The 15,226-nt window shown below is 35.6% G+C and overlaps 1 protein-coding gene across 1 annotated transcript in view; it reads left to right on the top strand.

Moving 5' to 3' along the window:
- The window catches only part of TMEM135 (transmembrane protein 135), a 249,545-nt gene that overhangs the window by 40,471 nt on the left and 193,848 nt on the right, over positions 1-15,226 (top strand). The window contains exon 3 of the mRNA XM_032640541.1: positions 4,319-4,411. Coding sequence (XP_032496432.1) covers positions 4,319-4,411 — 93 coding nt within the window. The remainder of the gene's footprint in view (positions 1-4,318; positions 4,412-15,226) is intronic.

Genomic DNA, 15,226 nt, shown 5'->3' with positions numbered 1-15,226 from the left:
AACGTACCTCAACATAATAAAGGCCATATATGACAAACCCATGGCAAGCACCATTCTCAATGGTGAAAAACTGAAAGCATTTCCTCTAAGATCAGGAACAAGACAAGGATGTCCACTCTCACCACTATTATTCAACATAGTTTTGGAAGTCCTAGCCACGGCAATCAGAGAAGAAAAAGAAATACAAGGAATACAAATTGGAAAAGAAGAAGTAAAACTGTCACTGCTTGCAGATGACATGATACTATACACAGAGAATCCTAAAGATGCCACCAGAAAACTACGAGAGCTAATCAATGAATTTGGTAAAATTGCAGGATACAAAATTAATGCACAGAAATCTCTTGCATTCCTATACACTAATGATGAAAAATCTGAAAGAGAAATTAAGGGAACACTCCCATTTACCATTGCAACAAAAAGAGTAAAATACCTAGGAAGAAACCTACCTAGGGAGACAAAATAGACAAAGGCTTGTTTGCAGAAAACTATAAGACACTGATGAAAGAAATTAAAGATGATACCAACAGATGGAGAGATATACCATGTTCTTGGATTGGAAGAATCAATATCGTGAAAATGACTATACTACCCAAAGCAATCTACAGATTCAGTGCAATCCGTATCAAATTACCAATGGCATTTTTTTTACAGAATTAGAACAAAAAGTCTTAAAATTTGTATGGGGAAAAAAAAAATTTTGTATGGAGACATCAAAGACCCTGAATAGCCAAAGCAGTCTTGAGGGAAAAAAATGGAGCTAGAGGAATCAGACTCCCTGACTTCAGAGTATACTACAAAGCTACAGTAATCAAGACAATATGGTACTGGCAGAAAAACAGAAATGTAGATCAACGGAACAAGATAGAAAGCCCAGAGATAAACACATGCACCTATGGTCAACTAATCTATGACAAAGGAGGCAAGGATATACAATGGAGAAAAGACAGTCTCTTCAAAAAGTGGTGTTGGGAAAACTGGACAGCTACATGTAAAAGAATGAAATTAGAGCACTCCCTAACACCATACATCAAAATAAACTCAAAATGGATTCAAGACCTAAATGTAAGACCGGATACTGTAAAAGTCTTAGAGGAAAACATAGGAAGAACACTCTTTGATGTAAATTACAGCAAGATCTTTTTTGATCAGCCTCCTAGAGTCATGGAAATAAAAACAAAAATAAACAAATGGGACCTAATGAAACTTCAAAGCTGTTGCGCAGCAAAGGAAACCATAAAGAAGACAAAAAGACAACCCTCAGAATGGGAGAAAATACTTGCAAACGAATCAATGGAGAAAGGATTAATCTCCAAAACATATAAACAGCTCATGCAGCTCAATATTAAAAAAAATCAACCCAATCCAAAAATAGGCAGAAGATCTAAGTAGACATTTCTCCAAAATAGACATACAGATGGCCAAGAAGCACATGAAAAGCTGCTCAACATCACTAATTATTGGAGAAATGCAAATCAAAACTACAATGAGGTATCACCTCACCCCAGTTCGAATGGGCATCATCAGAAAATCTACAAACAACCAATGCTGGAGAGGGTGTGGAGAAAAGGGAGCCCTCTTGCACTGTTGGTGGGAATGTAAATTGATAACAGCCACCATGGAGAACAGTATGGAGGTTCCTTAAAAAACTAAAAATAGAATTTCCATATGACCCAGTAATCCCACTACTGGGCATATACTCAGAGCAAACCATAATTCCAAAAGACACATGCACGCCAATGTTCATTGCAGCACTATTTACAATAGCCAGGTCATGGAAGCAACCTAAATGCCCATCGATAGACGAATGGATAAGGAAATGTGGTACATATATACAATGGAATATTACTCAGCCATAAAAAGGAATGAAATTGGGTCATTTGTTGAGACATGGATGGATCTAGAGACTGTCATACAGAGTGAAGTAAGTCAGAAAGAGAAAAACAAATATCGTATATTAACGCATATGTGTGGAACCTAGAAAAATAGTACAGATGAACCGGTTTGCAGGGCAGAAATTGAGACACAGATGTAGAGAACAATTTATGGACAGCAAAGGGGGAAAGCGTCAGGGGTAGTGGGGGTGGTGGGGTGATGAATTGGGAGATTGGGATTGACGTGTATTCACCCATGTGTATTAAACTGATTACTAATAATGAAAAAAAAATTGCTCATAATAAGAACAATATTTCTTCCTTTCTGAATTCTTATACCTTGTATTTATTTTTCTTGCATTATTGTACTTGCTAAGATCTCCAGTACAGTGTTAACTAGAAGTGGGAATTATGGGGAGCTATGAATCATTCTCAGTCTAAAAGTGAAAGCTTTTAATGTTTTACCAAACTAGTTTTTTGTATATAGGGAATAATAAATTGAATAATAATTTTATCCTTTAAAAAAAATATAATTTCCAAATGTCTTCGATAGATTTTTGCCTTAAGAACATTAATATTTATAAACTTTTAGTAATTTATAAAGTTTATACTCTTGAATAAGTCATGCGTTTAAATTGACCTGAATAATCTGTGTAAGAAACTCTTTACCACGTAGTCTCTGGAAAGTTTCTAATACTTGTTAAAACTCTAAAAATAGAGTTATACGATAATTAGGTTTTAAAAATTGCAATAATAATAAATTGGTCTTGCAGCATATTTATGTTCTATGAAGCTTTTGGTTAAGTTTTGGAGACATAAAATACTTATAATAAGGTAACATCTGTGTTCCTCCTGTAGCTGACTCACTCATTTACTTTCCTTTTTTGTTTATATTCAGTAACTTGTTAAGTCCTTTGTGTATTTTATGTTGGAGGGAGAATCACCTCCAGTTTTCTTAGGCAGAAAGTTTCTGATGTCCATTGCAGAAATACCCATGTTATATGTAGGTTTTCTAATTTTTTTAAAGCTAAGCTTCAGCTAGAAAGAAAATTTCATCTGATATTTTATCCTTATCTGTATGTACATAGCATATGTTTTTTCCTGTAATACATCATTTAGCAGTTGACCAACTTTGTTCAGATAATTTCTTATAATTTTTTGTTTCTCCCTTTCTTAGGAACAAATTGTCTTTGAAATGAAAAAGAGTCTTCCTAATATCTCCAGATTTCTTTTTTTTTTTCTCTTTAAAAACCCAACCCAATGGCGTTTATAATTTGTGAGATACTATGCAGATTCTTTCTCCCAAGGGATATATTCTAGGAAATGAAAATTTTTATATACACATATAAGTAAAAAATGTAAAATACTTTAGTAAGTGATGTAAGAAAAAACTTACCCAGGGTTGTAGAAGGAAAGAAGGAGAGACATTTTTTGAATATCTATCATATGTTAAAAAATAGTAATAGTTGAAAAAAATGGTACAAATGAACCTATATACAAAACAGAAATAGACCCATAGACATAGAAAACAAATTTATGGTTACCAAAGGGGAAGGGCAGGGGGTAAATTAGGAGTTTGGATTAACATACACACACTACTATATATAAAATGGATAACAAACAAGGACCTACTGTGCAGCACAGTGAACTATACTCAATATTTTGTAATAGCCTATTAGGGAAAAGAATCTGAAAAGAAAAAATATATATATAACTGAATCTCTTTGCTATATACCTGAAACTAACACATTGTAAATCAGCTATACTTCCATAAAAAAAGAGCCATAATGAAAGAATAGTAGTAGTGATAACAATAGTAATAATAACTAACATTTTCTGAGTACTTCCTATGTGTCATGGACGGTGCTGGGAAATATCTCATGTAGCCATCATAACAACTCTGTGAGATAGGTAATACATTTATTCCTGTTTGGTAGATAGGAAATTGAGAACATAGAAGGTTTGCAGAGTGAACAGTGTTGGATCCAGGGACTGTCTGAATGAATATAACAGGTTAAATTTTTGGAAGGAGAGATACCTATTAGTTTGCTATTGTAGTGGCCTGAAGAAGAGATGGTGAGGGACATAAATGAGGCAAGGGCAGTAGGTTGGAGAGGAATTTGAGAGATAAATTGTACATGGAAGTATTTAAGGGGATGATTTCATGTATGGGACACGGAAGAAGGTGAAGCCAAGGATGTCTCAAAGTGTCACACGTAGGTGGATAAGTGGTTGTTGATATCATTAACCTAGGAAAAGAGAGGAGAAAGAACAGGTTCATGGAGATAAGGGACTAAGATAATGAGTTTGGTTTTGGACATGCTGAATTTGAGGTGCTGTGGCACATTTAGATAGAGGGTGAACTGAGAAGGGGAACTTCTATGTGTAATAACTGAAATGACCAACTAGAAATTTCATATAATCATTCCAAATTTCAATTTCAGGAAAATACTTGGAAAATTCTACTCATGGAGTCCTGGCTTTGGTGCTGCTTTGCCAGCTTCTTATGTGGCCATTCTAATTGAGAGAAAAAGCAGGTAAACTTTTACATACCTACATATTTAATACAACTGATTTACTGTCCACCATCACAACTAGAGTGTTTTTTTTTTTTTGCTTACTGTTTATCATGGTCCAGGGAGGAGAAATATTTCTACATATATTTTTCAGTCTTGCAAATATTGGGCTGGCCAAAAAGTTTGTTTGGTTAGGGAATATGTTGTTCAATACAGTTCTTGGTGAAAATGAAAACTGTGTCTTATTTTTACTTAAAACTGAACGAACTTTTTGGCCAACCCAATATTTGATGGACAATTTAACTTTATCTTTATATTATTTAGGTTTTTAAGCCTATAAAAAATAAAGATTGACATTATATAGTAAAAATGCCCATTAGTCTTTGTTTACTAAAAAATTGAAGGGTTCTCTGATGTGTCAAACTAAAACATGGCTTGCATAAATTCTAATTAAAGATCTTTTCCATAACTGCAATACCATTATCACACCTAAGAAAATAAACAGTTTTCTTTTATCATTTAAATCTGTAATTTGCTTTGGGCTCATTAACCTCTATTAAATCAATTATTTTTTTTGGGATATCTTCTCATTTAAAAAAATTTTCATTTTTATCAACTTGAAAATGTTCCACGTGGAATAATAAGATTTCTACAAAATGCTACAAACTGTTATGTAAGTTTTTCAGTCAGGTAAACTGTTGAAGTTAAACATTTTGCATAAAAGAATAGTTGCCATTTCAGGAATAATTATTTTTATTGTTGAGAACTGCTTTGATTCCATCTTTATCCCGGAGAATAAAGATACGGTCAGGTATATTAATCAAGATGGGATCATCTTTCAGTTTATGAAGATGTTTGTTATAATCATTGATCCCCTAGTAAGACTATAGATAGATGTTGTTAGGTGACTAAATATTTACTTAAACCACCTGAAGCCATTTTAATGCATTTTTGTAAATGTAATAGTATCTAAATTTTTGTGATTCTCTGTTTGATGATACTTTTAGATTATTAAAATTACTAAAATCAAAGGATGTTATAACCCCAGGAAAATCAAGTCAGTATTGCTAGAAACATAGGTTCCCCACCTGAGAGGACAGTACAGAATAGTTGTTAAAAGTGTGGATTCTGGAGCTATAAAATCTGGCTTGGGAGACTGGCTCCGCCACTTATTGTGTGACGTCTATGGCTTATTCCTTACCTGAAAAATGGAGGTAGTGATAATCTACTCACATGGTTATTCAGAGAATTAAGTGAGTTACTTATGTAAGTGTGCTTAGAAGAGTGCCTGACACATGGTAAGTGTGTTAAGTATTTTTATTGGTTTTTTGACCGTAAGTAATGAGAGCCTTGTTCTGGTGATTGTAACTTTCTGATCAATTTAAAAATCTAAATATTGGTTTTGGAAATATGATTTCAAAGTATGTACTCATATATGAAACTTTAAAGATGCTTTAAATGAAGTTTGCTTCAATTTATTTTTAGCACTTTAATAAGGTGGCATTTTTGAAGTTATTTGCCTACTTTTCAGCAGAAAATGTTGAAATGAACACCTGTGTAACAATCACCTAGAGTCAACAGTTGTTAACATTTTACCATTTTTACTTTATTTGTATGTGATTATATGTCTATGTATGTGTGGTATTGTGTGTGTGTACGAACCATATAGAAGTACATTGTAGACGTCATGACATTTTACTCCCAAATACTTTAGAATGCATATTCTAAAATAAGGGTACTTTCCTACATAATTACAACACTATTATCACACATAAGAAAATTAGCAGTCATTCCTGATTACCATCTTGTCCTAAAATGATATTTTTTTTTTTTTTTTTGCGGTACGCGGGCCTCTCACTGTTGTGGCCTCTCCCATTGCGGAGCATAGGCTCCGGACGCGCAGGCTCAGCGGCCATGGCTCACGGGCCTAGCTGCTCCGCGGCATGTGGGATCTTCCCGGACCGGGGCACGAACCCGCGTCCCCTGCATTGGCAGGTGGACTCAACCACTGCGCCACCAGGGAAGCCCTCCATAGTTTTATCTTTTCTAGAATGTCATATACTTGGAGTCATACAGTATGTTGGCTTTTCAGATTGGCCTCTTTTACTTAGTAATATGCATTTAAGCTTCTTGCATGTCTTTTCATGGCTTGATAGGTTGTTTCTTTTTAGAACTGAATAATGGTCTGGATGTACCACAGTTTATTTATCCATTGAGTTACTGACAGACATCTTGGTTGCTTCCAAGTTTTGGTAATTATGGATAAAGCTGCTATAAACCTCCATTTGTGGGTTTTTGTGTAGGCATAAATTTTCAACTCCTTTAGATAATTACTAAGGGGTATGATTGGGTATGATCATCTGGTAAGAGTATATTTAATTTTGTAAGAAACTGCCAACTGTCTTCCAAAGTGTCTGAGTCATTTTGTATCCCCACTAGCAATGAATGAGAATTCCTGTTGCTCTACATCTTTACCAGCATTTAGTGTTATCAGTGTTCTGAATTTTGGCCATTTTAATACATGTGTGGTGGTATCTCATTGTTGTTTTAGTTTGTATTTCCTCGATGACATATGTATTTTGTGGAGCATGTTTTCATATGCTTACTTATTTTAATCTCTATGTGTCTATATGTTTAAAGTGGGTTTCTTATAGATGATGTGTAGTTGGGTTATGTTTTGAGATCAACTCTGACAGTCTTTTAATTGTTGTATTTAGACCATTGACATTCAAAGTGATTATTGATATAGTTGGATTAATTTCTACCATATTCATTACTGTTTTCTCTTTGTTGCCTTTGTTCTTATTTTTGTCTTCCACTCTTATTCTGCCTTTTGTGGTTTTAACTGAATGTTATATGTGGTTCCATTTTCTCTTTTTTCTTAACATATCAGTTATACTTTTTTTAGTGGTTGCCTTAGTTTTTACAGTGCATCTTTACAACTAATCCAAGTCCACTTTCAAATAATACTGTACCCCTTCATAGGTAATGAGAGTATCTTATAGTAACAAAATAGCCCAAATTCCTTCCTCCTGTCCTTTGTATCATTGTTGTCATTCACTTCACTTATAAGCATAATTACCACACACACACATACACACACACCACACACTCGATATATACATACATAATCAAATACATTGTTGCTATTATTTTGAATAATTGTTATCTGTTTGAACAATTAAAAATAAGAAAAATAAAATTAAAAAATTTACCTTCACTTATATCTTATTTGATGCTCTACCTTTCTTTATGTACATGAGTTTCTGACTCATACTTTTCTTCTCTCTAGAGAACGTTTAACGTTTCTTGCAGAGCAGGTCTACTGGCAACAGATTCAATTTTATTTGTCTAGTAAAATCTTTATTTGTCCTTCACTTTTGAAGGATAATTTTACAGGGTGCAGAATTCTAGGTTGGTGTTTTTTTTCTCTCAATGCTTTCAGTATTTCACTCCACTCTCCTGTTTGCATGGTTTCTGAGGCGAAGTCAGATGTAATTCTTTTTTTTTTTTTTTTTTGTGGTACGCGGGCTTCTCACTGTTGTGGCCTCTCCCATTGCGGAGCACAGGCTCCGGACGCGCAGGCTCAGTGGCCATGGCTCATGGGCCTAGCTGTGCTGCGGCATGTGGGGTCTTCCCGGACCGGGGCACGAACCTGTGTCCCCTGCATTGGCAGGTGGACTCTCAACCAGTGCGCCACCAGGGAAGCCCCAGATGTAATTCTTATCTTTGTTCCTCTATAGGTAAGGTGTGTTTTTCTTTAAGGATTTTTATTTATCTATGATTTTCTGTAGTTTGAATAAGATATGCCTGGGTGTAGTTTTGTTTTTGCATTTTTCCTGCTTGATGTTCTCTGAGCTTCCTGGATCTATGGTTCAGTGTCTGACATAAATTTGGGAAATTTTTGAGTCATCATTGTTTCAAATATTTCTTCTGTTCCTTTCTCTCTTTCTTCTCCTTCTGCTATACTCACTACACATATGTTATACCTTTTGTAATTATCCCACAATCCTTGGATATTCTCTTCTGTTTTTTTTCAGTCTTTGTTCTCTTTGCTTTTCAGTTTCTGAGGATTCTACTGATCCTATAGCTAAGAGATTTTTTTCCTCAGCTGTGTTCAGTCCACTAATAATCCCATCAAAGGCATTCTTTTTTTTTTAATTAATTAATTTATTTTTGGCTGTGTTGGGTCTTTGTTTTTGTGTGAGGGCTTTCTCTAGTTGCGGCGAGCGGGGGCCACTGTTCATCGCAGTGGGCGGGCCTCTCACTGTCGCGGCCTCTCTTGTTGCGGAGCACAGGCTCCAGACACGCAGGCTCAGTAGTTGTGGCTCACGGGCCCAGTTGCTCCGCGGCATGTGGGGTCTTCCCAGACCAGAGCTCAAACCCGTGTCCCCCTCAACCACTGCGCCACCAGGGAAGCCCCAATTTGTGTCTTTTGCCTCTTGGTATGTCTTGTAATTTTTTCTTGTTAGCCGGACATGATGTACCAGGTAAATGGAATTGCTGTAAATAGGCCTTTTGTAATGTAGTGGTGAGTTGTGTGGGGAAGGGAAGTGTTCTATAGTCCTTTGACTCGGTTTCAGCCTTCCAATGAGCCTATGCCTGTGGACTGTGAACTTAACAAGTGTTTCTCAATTTTCCCCCTCCCCCTTGGTGGGGCAGGATGGTTAGAGTGTGCTGGAGTTGGGTTTTTCCCCTTCCTCCATGTGGAATTCTAGAGCCACGTGGAGTTGGGTGTTTTCCTTCCCCAGATGAGTAAGGCTCTCATAATACCCCAGCAGGTTAGGCTCTGCTTAACTAGTTTCCCCTGAGGGCAACCAGTGCTCTGGCTTATTTCAAAATGGTTCCTTTTCCCCTCCCTCTACTTGGAAGTACAAGGGGATTTTTCTCTGCTATTTACTGTGAGAACCTAGTCAAGCTCCTGGAGGTAAAACTCAAAAAAGTGTGGGGCCCCCTTAAGACTGATACCTCTGTAATTTTTAACTTCCACACTGAGCCTCCTGCTATTTATCAATTACAGTGCAGGCTTTCCTCTCCCGGCTCTCATTCCCTCCGAGGTTTCAGCTTGTGAGTCTGTGCTCTGTTAAGTTGTAATTCTCTGTATCTGCCTGCAGTCTCTCCAGTTTTGCGGGCAGCATTTTGCAATGTGACCTTACTTTTCTTGTGGATGTTAACTTTTCAGTTTGTTGAGCTTTTTCCTTGGTGTTAGGACTAAGTGATCACTTCCAAGCTCCCTACATGGAAACTGGAAGAATGATTTTGTTATTTTAGAATAACATTTCTATGTATTTCTTTATGAAATATTTTTCTTTCGTGTGTGTGCTTGCTCTACAGTCTACATTATATATTTATAACTTTATAGCTTCTTAACGTTAATATTATCACCTCCCAAAATGTAGAAATATGTTTAGGTCCATCTTAGAGGTTATTTATTATAGGATTTTGTTTTCCCCTTTCCTTTCTTTTTTCTTTTTCTCTCTTCTCCCCCCCCACCCCCCTGCCCCCCTTCTTTCTTTCTTTTTTTGCTAGCCAATAGTCAGTTACTCTGGCACCAGGAGTTCAATAGTCCGTTCTTTCTCCACTGATTTGGAATGCTCCTTGTCATATACCAATTTTTCATATATATGTGTGTTTTGTTGATTTCTGAATTTTTTTCTGTTGATGTATTAGTCTAGGTCTTATCTTTATAATTTTAGTTTCAAAAAAGTCAAAATTTTCTTTGAAGACCAACATTTGTTTAAATAGCATAATAATTCTAAAATAAAATTGTGTTATTGATATTAAAAGCTATAACTTCTTAAGGCATAAAGAGGTTTCCTAGAAGTGAGGTGATAACTTGGATTTTGGTTACTAGTTTATTTCCTATTCTCCATTTACCTTTGGTAGTACACTATTTTTTTTTTTAAGTTTTCTGATTTTGTTTTTTTAAGTGAGCTATTGCACTGGTGTTTTATTCATAGACGGTAGGTATTCATAGAAAATTGGTTCTAGATTATGGCCTGTTCTAAATATTAACTGGAGTGGATTTACTGTTTTGAAGACCTGATCAGATTTTTAAGTTTGGCTTCTTTATAAGTATTATCCCACGGTTGCTGAAGAAAAATTGATCCTTATCTTGATGTGATTGTTTAGTAGTCGAACTTTTTGTGATATGTATTGATTCTGTTGTTTATTAGGTGATGCAGTTAATACCTGGAAATAGCTTTTGAGTTCTTGGGTTTCTTAAATTTAATTTAATTTAATTTAATTAATTTATTTTTGCGGTATGCGAGCCTCTCACCGCTGTGGCTTCTCCCGCTATGGAGCAGAGGCTCTGGTCGCGCAGGCTCAGCGGCCATGGCTCATGGGCCCAGCCGCTCTGCGGCATGTGGGATCCTCCCGGACCCGGGCACGAACCTGTGTCCCTTGCATCGGCAGGCGGACTCTCAGCCACTGCACCATCAGGGAAGCCCTTGGGTTTTTTTTAGAATTGTGTATGTATATGTACATCAGCCACAAATACTGGTTTGGGGTTCTAATTAAAAACTTTAAAATTTAATTTTATAGTATTGTTCAGAAGCTGGTGACTTACTGTTTAAAAAGCAGGTTTAAAAGTGTTTTTTTTGGCCTTAACCTTAAAAGATAGAAAAGCAAATCTTTTTGTTTTCTTTACAAGTTGCTTTATAGTGTGTCTTATTTTAAGAAAGTACGGTCTATGTTTATCTGGAATTGCGCAAAAGTTAACTCAGTGGTCTTACTTGCTTTGAAAAAGTATTTTTTACTTAAAATAAATTTTTATTGATTTCATTAAACATCAAGATCCCTGAATAGACTGTAAGTAATTTACAAAGGTTGAAGTTATGTGTATTTCAAAATTATTACATCTAGCCCAAAATGAAGCATATTAATATTATAGTTTTTACTTTAAGGAAAAGGAATTTGTAATCATGCCTTTAATTCACAAAGAAAGTCAGTGATGGAGATAGCCAGTAGGCAGCTTGAAATATGAGTCTAGATTCGGTTCGGGAGAAGCACAGGAGTTATGTAAATAAAATTGGAAGTTCCCTTCTTGTAGGTTATCGTTGAAGCTATGGGAGAAGATCAGAGTCTCAAAGCTCAGAATAAGAAGAGGTCTGAGGTTATAAGTTGGGAAACAGCAACATTTAAGGAATCAGATTTCAATTGATCTTTATCAATTGATCAGTTGTCAGTTCATCCTTTTAAAAATAAATATCAGTAATATATTAGAAAGAGTAGAAGAAACAATGTGGAAGCAGTTTTTTCCAAATTAGCAGTAATCCTAATTTTTAAATCTCTAAAGCTGTATTTAATAAAATCTTTACTGAAGTTATACATTTTGTATAATTTGTTTTTCAAAAAGCATTTAATGAGGTACAAGCATACAACATGGTTATATATACACACATATGTATGATGGATATATATATAGATATAGATGTATAAGTGAAGATCTATCTGTATTCATGTCTTCATCTACATTGGTTTAAACTTATTTCCTCCCAACTTTCCAACTCACCCATCCATTTATTCATCCATTCCTCCATCCATCCATCCATCTTTCCCAGTCTCCTTCCCTCTACAGAATTAAGCATGCTTTGCCAGCTAGTTCCTAACACCTTGTAAGAGGGCAGCTTACTTAAATCTTAATCGCATCACTGTGGGGTTCTGTGAAAGCTTTGAAGTTGTTTCCAGGGTTGCTTAAAAAATTTGTGCCACAAAGAACTGTGATGGTAGTAACTCAGCAGGAAGCATTGGTAACATCTAGTTTATCCCTAGGTGGGCTGTTAAGAACTAGTCTTCTCTTTCTTTTTCTAGGAAGTGCTTTGTTTGTGGTTCAGAAAGAAGTTGTTCTGATGGATTTTGTTTTGTAGAATTGCTATGGATTTGCTTTGATATTTAGTATTAGTTTAGGTAAATTGAAACTGCAGGGTGCTCAAACATGGACCTGGATTAAAGTATCAAAAATTGCATATTTATTCTAAGCATATTCATGGCTTGAGTTGTTAAATTGCACTGTTGTAGTTATGAAACTCCCAAGCAGATATGACCAAAATGAATCAAATATATAATATGTGAATAAAAGAATACTTATAAACTGGCCTATAAATTCTTGGGATCTTCAAGTTTCAGTGTCATGTTCACAGGAAGAAAATTAAATTACCTTGCAGTCTTCTGAAAAGCTTACTCTGTATTATCTACTATATATAATAGAATGTGATTATAGACTCTTGCTCTAGACTTCAAGTTTACCTTATCCATTCTTATACCTTAAAGAAGTATTTTATACTCTTCTAAAACATTCTGACAGATGAAATCTATTATATTTTGAAAGACTTTCTGAAATGATTAAATAGCATCTCTTGGTAACCATTACAATGTTTAAGAATAATCACTTTGCTTTTCTTTAATCTCTAATTTCTCCTTATCCATAGAACACAGAACACACATATTTTATATATATACATAGAATATATAAATATTTAGAATTTAGAGGTTATACCATTCTTTCTGTATTCTGTAATGACCTTAGTTATGAAATGTGTTATATACAGTATCATTCAGAAGTTTGAGAAAGTTAGCTAAAGAATATTTACACTAAAGTTTCCAGAAAAAAAGCATTATTGTTCATCTGATGAGACAAAATAATGTCGTTAGAAGATAATCCTTGGAATTTCAGTAGAATGTGAGGATACCTTTTAACCTACTGAGATGTTAAGAAAATTTAATTATTTTAATATTTTCCCTCAGGAGTAGTGATACTCTGATTACAAAGAGTTAGTTCTTGCAGCAGTGGTTCTTAATACTTTTTTAGATAGTACCCTTTGATGTGCACACCCACTTACATTTTTCATGCAAGTTTAAAAGATTCACCCCTTTTCCCCATCAAAAAAAAAGAAAAGAAAAAAAAAGAAGCTTATCCGTAGTTTAAAGAAATACTCGACTAACTTTAGACTGCTTATTCACTGAGCTTCACCAGTCTTCTAATCTAGTGATTCTCAGCAGAATGGGAGTATTTGTGTATCAGAGTCTCCTGTGAAGTTTAAAAAGTTATTGTCCTCCTTGCCCCAGCCCTTCCTCTAGGCCACCTTTTGTTCTAATTGGCACCTCCCCCTTCCCCATCACTGTTGTAAGCAGTGTTTTATAATATATAACTTGGTTTCCAGAGAGAATTTATGCACTAGGAAGGGAGTGACTTGTTTGTCTTCAGACCTAGGCTAGATACAGTCAAGTATTAAATAAAATTTGTATTTAATTAGCTTATCTATTTCCTATGATACTGAACATCTCCAGAGAAGTGTTAAAATAAATCACTGTTCTCATATTCTAACCTACCAAGTTGACATTGGAATGGAGGTTAAAGATGTACCAGGTAAAGTCACCAAAAAGAGCCTGGCTATGTAATCCAACATATCATGCCCATCACAGGCATTGCCCTCTCATTCTTGAGGCTATTAGCTTTGGGTTGGAATTCAGATAAAGCTGGGAAGGAGGTGATCTTCCTCATTGTTTGGGAAGGATAAATTGAAACTTGAGACCAGAATAGGACATAATCTAACAATGATGCATCCTCAGTTTTTCCCAGTAGTAAGAATGTGTCAAGGCTTTGTTCATCCTCATCACACAGAAGCCTGCTAGGACAGCATATTAAACAAGTCAGTGAATTTTAGAATTGAAAGGTAACTTAGGACTTCCCTGGTGGCGCAGTGGTTAAGAATCCGCCTGCCAATGCAGGGGACACGGGTTCGAGCCCTGGTCGGGGAAGATCCCACATGCCGCGGAGCAACTAAGCCCGTGCACCACAACTACTGAGCCTGTGCTCTAGAGCCCGCAAGCCACAACTACTGAGCCCATGTGCCACAACTACGGAAGCCCGCGCGCCTGGAGCCCGTGCTCTGCAACAAGAGAAGCCACTGCAATGAGAAGCCCGTGCACCAAAACGAAGAGTAGGCCCCGCTCGCCTCAACTAGAGAAAAACCCGCGTGCAGCAACAAAGACCCAGTATAGCTAAAAATAAATAAATTAAAAAAAAAAAGAAAGGTAACTTAGTAATGTAAAGATTTTCTGCTGTAGAAGTTGTGCATTGGAAACAACGTGAAACTGGAGTCAGACGAACTTGCTTTTTGCTGCTTTTGTATTTTTAAGGAAACCACTTCTTTGATTCTTGGTTTTCAATAGAGTGAGGGCAGTAGTATCTGTGTTACACTTCATAGAACTAGTGAGAGGATAAAATCTGATTTCAAAATATTAATTATACCTTGTAAATTATTAAATTTTATACAAATGTATGACAAACAGATCACGTCTTTGCTTGCTAATAAATTAGTATCATTAATTGGCCCTTGCTCTGTCTGGTGGCTATCTTTTGTGATTATATTTCTATAATACATGTTTATAATGTGTTCCTTTTTATAAAACTGGGTTCCTAGTAACACCTTGCTTAGTAATTCTACCATTTGCTTAGTGTCTATAGATGCCAGGTGCTATTATTGCAGGTCTGTGAAAATGTAAAAGTTAACAAGATAATCTTTGCTCAGTAAAGGTAAACAGTTATAGATGGAAGCTAGTGATGATTCTGGAGCTTGGATTACTGTTAATATTAGAGGCAGAATGAGATTAGTGGAACAAATGTTTTTAAAGATAGCATCATACATTAGTTCACTTCATAATGAAAAGTATTTTCAGGGACTACCACTGAAATTACAGAAATATTTTTATTTTGGTTTTTGTAATGAAGAATATTATTTTTTTCTTCGTACGTAACCAGCTGTTGGTAAGAATAGGTATCACTTGAGAAGGATTGAACTTTTCTGTGTATGTGTGACTCTTGGATGATGA

The sequence above is a fragment of the Phocoena sinus genome, chromosome 8 (assembly GCF_008692025.1).
Source record: "Phocoena sinus isolate mPhoSin1 chromosome 8, mPhoSin1.pri, whole genome shotgun sequence".
Lineage (NCBI taxonomy): Eukaryota > Metazoa > Chordata > Mammalia > Artiodactyla > Phocoenidae > Phocoena > Phocoena sinus.
The sequence above is the reverse complement of the archived record's forward strand: the minus strand, read 5'-3'. Positions and strand labels throughout refer to the sequence as shown.